This window comes from Engraulis encrasicolus, chromosome 24 (genome assembly GCF_034702125.1).
Source record: "Engraulis encrasicolus isolate BLACKSEA-1 chromosome 24, IST_EnEncr_1.0, whole genome shotgun sequence".
NCBI classification, from domain to species: Eukaryota; Metazoa; Chordata; class Actinopteri; order Clupeiformes; family Engraulidae; genus Engraulis; species Engraulis encrasicolus.
Genome location: NC_085880.1, coordinates 20,163,528 through 20,169,806, shown reverse-complemented (window position 1 = coordinate 20,169,806; position 6,279 = coordinate 20,163,528). Strand labels below are relative to the sequence as shown.

The 6,279-nt window shown below is 45.5% G+C and overlaps 1 protein-coding gene across 1 annotated transcript in view; it reads right to left on the bottom strand.

Annotated features, from left to right (window-relative positions):
• Positions 1-2,662: 2,662 nt before the first annotated feature.
• acoxl (acyl-CoA oxidase-like) overlaps positions 2,663-6,279 on the bottom strand; it is a 58,041-nt gene continuing 54,424 nt past the window's right edge. The window contains exon 20 of the mRNA XM_063192112.1: positions 2,663-3,491. Within this exon, the coding sequence (XP_063048182.1) occupies positions 3,315-3,491 (177 nt within the window). The 3' untranslated portion in view covers positions 2,663-3,314. The remainder of the gene's footprint in view (positions 3,492-6,279) is intronic.

The window sequence follows — 6,279 nt, the reverse complement described above, 5'->3', positions numbered from 1 at the left end:
ACACATAAGGCATACAGTCTGCAGCAACGTGAAATTAAAGCAAAATAAACAAAACTAAATTGAAGTTTACTTATATAATAAACACAACTAAATTGAAGTTCATTTATATTACACATTTATATGACATTAGTAAAGACATGAAAAACATATTTATTATTATTATTATTAATAATAATAATAATAATTAGCGGTATGGTAAAGCTTCACAAGGTCAAGGCGGTGCAATATAAAAAGTCTACATTGAGAGGTTTGGACAGTCCTACAGTGGGCTGGTGGGATTGGCCTCATAGACCCATATGGGGCTCTTTCTAATATCCAAACTACCATCCTTCCTTGCTCCCTTGCCTGCTTGTGGCCTCGTGATGACATCACGGACGACAGAAGTGTATTTCAATATCTCGAAAAAAAGTGCAATTCTAATGTCTTTTTCTCATTTGGTATCGGGATGGTGAATGAAGAATAGTGCCCCAAAAGTTGTTGTGGCTAGACTGACAACGGGGAATATTGTAAAGAACCTATACACAGACACCACTATGGATGTTGATGAGGGGCTTAGCCTGGTTTTATCAGACCACATTATTTCTCTGTAATTCATTTATGATCTGGATCCTCGATGACCTGGAGGACTTGGGTGGGAGGAGTGAGCTCAGTTCTGGTATGAAATGAGCACTGACCAATCGCTGACAGTTGACATTCATGACGTTTGTTATTATACTCCCAAGTGCGTTCGCTTTATTGGCTGGTGACGCCGCCCATCTCGTGGTCGACTGAAAAGCCTCCCCAGAGAGAAGCATAATCAGACCAGTTGTGAATTACAAAGTAATTAAAAATTAACCGGATGCGTTTTCATGTAGGAACCTGTATTATCTCAACTTCTTATTTCAGTACCTCATCTTCTGAGCATGATAACTGATAACAAAACTGACACCAAAACTGTGCCTGGCAGAAAAGGCTGAATGGCCGGTGACTTGGGAAAACCACTAGGTATAGTCGCCTGGGAGTAAAAAGGCAATGTGTGCATTCCAATATGCGACCCTGTGTTCTCCACTTGTGCTTGTGGCCTCGTACCAGGAAGTAATATGCCATGATGGCATCACTGACAACAGTATCTCGCAAAAGCTCAATTATTAAGTAATTTTTTCATTTGCAAACTGGATGCTGAATGAAGAATACTCCCCCGAAAGTTGTTGTGGCTAGGCTGACAGCTAGGAAACTTTATTGTTTTCTCCACGGAGGAGGGGCCAGGAGGCGGGGTGAGGCCACAAGCACGAGAGAAGGACGCAAGGTCGCATATTGGAACGCACACAATGTCACCCCTTAGATGTGCACAGTAGGGAACAAATGGTGCCGCTCCAAAATGGCAGTCGATACAACGGGGCAGCCATAGTCTAGTGGTTAAGGAGATTTGCTGTAGATCAGAGGATTGCGGGTTCGAATCCCACCCTTACCCCTCCCCACCACACTCAAGGGCTGAGGTGCCCTTGAGCAAGGCACCTAACCCCACACTGCTCCAGGGACTGTAACCAATACCCTGTACTTGAAATGAGTGTGACTCGCTTTGGATTTTTTTTTTAAAGTGTAATGTAATGTAATGTCTACTCTATGTACTGTATGTATGTGACATGTCTATGGTTTGTCTCCTCTGCTGCGTCTTATGTCTCAGAGCTCTGTCAGAGTCTTGTGTGCTGATGACAGGATGTGATGTGTTGTGTTTGTTTGTTCGTATTTATTCTATGGTCTCTCCTCTGGAGCACCTAAACACCTCAGAGCTTGGCCTTGAGGGTCTTGTGTTGTGGTTCAGATGAGGGGATGTTAGCCAGGCCCACTGGTCATCCAAACTTGGCCAGGGTCTTGTGTGGTGAAGAAGGGATTTTGTCTGTGGGTCTCATACTATAGCTTGGCATTGAGGGTCTTATGCAGTGACGAAGGGGACGTGTGGCTGGGAGCAGATGGTCCACCGGGTCTCATAGCTTGACGAGGGTCTTGTGTGGCTGGGCCTCAAGGTGGAGGGTCTTGTATGGTGATGGGGGGACATGCTGTGTGTGTGTGGGGCTCATAGCTTGGCATTGAGGGTCTTGTGGTGCCATGGGGATATGTGGCTGTGGTGGGCCTCATATCTTGCCGTTGAGGGTCTTGTGGTGTGACGGGGCAATGTGTTGTGTGTGTGTGTGTGTGTGTGTGTGTGTGTGGGGCTCATAGCTTGGCGATCAGCGTCTTGTGGTGCCGAGGAAACGTGCTGTCTGTGGGGTAGGGATGGCACAAACCGCACCGAAAACCGAAACCGTACAATTCACACACATACCGAACCGAACCGTGCAATCCATCGCAAACCGCAATTTATGTACTGCCCAGAAAAATATGTAAAACATATTCTAGACAGATCTAGAACAGATTCTAGGAGTATCTTATCCAGTCTCTCTGATTAAAACATTAGCGTATAAGACCAAATCAGAGGATGACACAATTAAAATCACACCATTTTCACATTATAAGCCTATACAAACCATATGTAGGATATTTAGTGATAAGTCTGATTCTATTAGCCAGTGCACCATTTATCATGAACTAAAAAAAGGAACCGTAGAGAACCGAAAACTGTGACCTTGACATCGTGATATGAACCGAACCGTGAATTTTGTGAACCGTACCATCCCTACTGTGGGGGGTGTCATAGGTTGACGTTGAGGGTCGTGTGTGGTGCCGAGGAGACGTGTGGCTGAGAGAAGAAAGACCTCATAGCTTGGCGTTCAGGGTCTTGTTTGGAGACAAGGGGTTGTGATATCTGTGGGCCTGAGAGCTTGGCGTTGAGGGTCTTGTGTGGTGACGAGGGGATGTGTGGCTGGGTGTAGAAGGCCCACTGGGCCTCATTGCTTGCCGTTGAGGATCTTGTGTGGACTGGAGACGAGGGGGCATGTCGTCTATGGTGGGCCTCATAGCTTGGCATTCAGAGTCTTGTGTGGAAACGATAGGACGTGTGGCTGTGGGACTCATAGCTTGGAGCTCAGGATTGAGGGTCTTGGAGCTCAGGATTGAGGGGCTTGGAGCTCAGGATTGAGGGTCTTGGAGCTCAGGATTGAGGGTCTTGGAGCTCAGGATTGAGGGTCTTGGAGCTCAGGATTGAGGGTCTTGGAGCTCAGGATTGAGGGTCTTGGAGCTCAGGATTGAGGGTCTTGGCCAGAGTGTGGTGTCTGTGGGGCTCATAGCTTGGCGTTGAGGGTCTTGGCTGGTGACAGGGCAATGTGTTGTCTGTGGTGGATCTCATAGCTTGGTGTTCAGGGTCTTGTGGTGACGAGTTGACGTGTTGTCTGTGGGGCTCATAGTTTGGCGTTGAGGGTCTTTGACGAGGGGACATGAGGCTGGGAGTAGAAGGCCCACTCAGCGCGGGGGTTGGCTATACCCGCTATAGGGGCCTGGATACAGCAGTCCGGGATATTGAAGTCAGACACCACCTTCAAGGCCTCGTCCTTCACAGACTTACAGAGCTCCAACAGCTGTGGACAGAGAGGGAGAGAGAGAGGGAGAGAGAGAGAAAGAGAGAGAGAGAGAGAGAGAGAGAGAGAGAGAGAGAGAGAGAGAGAGAGCGAGAGAGAGAGAGAGAGAGAGAGAGAGAGAGAGAGAGACAGAAGGCAGAGAGAGAGGGGGTAAAGGGAGGGGGGTAGAGAGAGAGGGGCGATAGAGAGAGTGAGAGGGGCGATAGAGAGAGAGAGAGAGAGAGAGAGAGAGAGAGAGAGAGAGAGAGAGAGAGAGAGAGAGAGAGAGAGAGAGAGAGAGAGAGAGAGAGAAAAACATTGTCCAGGTGGTGTATGTCAATACGTCAATTTTATAACAGAGAGATGGGACAGGTAAACCTCACACACACACACACACACACACACACACACACACACACACACACACACACACACACACACACACACACACACACACACACACACACACACACACACACACACACACACACACACACACACCAAAGTCCTCTTCATCAATAATAATATCACCCATTAATTTGTTCATCTTTCCAAAAGCTAACAAAGGTTCTCCATATATTATTTTCTGATGAATTCACCATGCACCAAACAACTTCAATTTCCTCGTATGTCCTCTGCATATGAAGAAACTGACAATAAAGCTGACTTGACTAATTATCCATGTACTCTTGGCACTCTGATGTCATATTTTGTTTTGAAAAATAAGCAAGTTATTTTTCAAGCCTATTCCGCACTTTTTACAGACAGAAGTGCCAGCACCGCTACAGTCGTGTCCAGCAGTAGTCCACAGAAGAGGATACATGCCTTCTGCCCTAAATGAACATAACTGCGTACGATATGAACAACTCCCTAAAAACATGCTGTTAGTTGGTAAATCTAGTCAGCACAGTATACTGCCCTACAAAGGTTAAGTGCAGTAACTAGGGATGCAAATTATCGATTAATTAATTAATCATTAGTTGATAGGCTTATCGATCGACTTACGATTAATTGATAAGCTGCGTTTTCCCCCCGAAATCTCAATGTTTCTCGGAAAAAAAAACTACTAAATCTAAAACTTTTAATAAAAAAATTGAAATAAAATACCACATTTAAATTAATTCTATTTCAATTCTTTAATTAAAGGTGATTTAAATATTCCCACTATTCACACCCCTCTTCACATACATTCTTCACATGCCCATTTCACCTGGGTCTCTTGTCAGTTGAATTGTCGATTAATTGCGATTAATGTCTTTTTAATCGGTTAACGCATTGATCGATTAAAGTCGATTAATCGATTAATCGTTTGCATCCCTAGCAGTAACTACATATTTTACCACTAACTACATATTTCAACATTGAGGTTATACTGAAAATGCTCTTCTTTGCACGTCCTTTATGTTGTGACAAAGCCTTATGGGCCAAATGTGTCCCATTTCAGCGCTATTGCTCTGTCAAATTTGCAGTAGCTACAATATCCAACCTAACACCAAGGCTTTGAATGCGTTTTTCCTCAGTTTCAAAGTTGGAGTAGTTACTGCATTTTGCTTTTGTAGGGCAGTATAGTAAAGGACAGGAAAACAGATCTGGGGTGCATTTCATGACACCATAGGAGTGCTACATTAGCTGCTTTGTTGTTTGCAATGCAATTTCCCATTGTCAAATACCGAAGTTGCTAACTGGCTAACAACTACACTTTCCAGAAACGCACCCCAGATACTGAGATTCCAAAAGAGCCACTACAGGATGTAGTAGAGGCCTTCACATAGACACCAGGGAGGAGCCTGCCTGGTGAAATAGAATGCAGAACCTTCCGGAACACAACCGACGAAGCTTCTAGAACACAACTGCCACAGACACTAGTCAAAGTGCTTCCATTAGCATAGAAGTCAGAACGCCAAGTCATAGTTGTTCTCAGGGCCACTCACAGCAACTGACAGACCAGGACTGGAATAAATCATCTGAAAAGGGCCCCTCTCTCAATTCATAGAATGTAATGGCGTCCCACCTCTGGGGCCCGTCTATCCCTGGGCCTGGGACAACTGACCTGTCTGCCCCCCCCCCCCCCCCCCCCCCCCCCCCCCCCCCCCCCCCCCCCCCCCCCCCCCCCCCCCCCCCCCCCCCCCCACCCTCCCCCCCCCCCCTTTATTGGCGGCCTAAATAGTGTGTAAAATGATAATAATAATAATCTAAAACAGTGTTTCTCAAACTTTTTCGGCCAAAGGACCACTTTGTCCCCCCAGAAATGTGCAGGGACTACATGTCAACTGAACTGACAGTTGAGGGGTGCTAATTTGACACTGCCAATTTCGATGCAAATCACTTACTTTTTATTCACATTGACAAGGCTGTCTTATTGTGGTGAAAATAAGACTTCAGCTATATTTAGCTATGTAATTATGTTAGAAAATATAGCCTACTACTAGCTAGTCTTGAAAAAGTAGAAATCCCCTCACTGACCACCTGAGCTCTGTTGTGGACCACCAGCGGTCCCCGGACCACACTTTGAGAATCACTGATCTAAAAAATTGACAACCTCACAACCTGAGTTATACAAGGGAGATGCTTACTGTTGAACAGCTCTGCAACGCATGGCACAATTATGGAAAGGCAGACTCACATATTCAAATACAGTGAGTAGACCATCATAATCCTCATTAGTCTCAGTTAACCAACTAGTGGAGCTTATTTCTAACAACAGAGGGGTCATGGGTTCAATGACCAAGGGACATGCTATGTAATATTCCTGTACAAATCAATCACTTGCATGAGAGTGGCAAAACCTGTGCAACAACAGACAATAAAG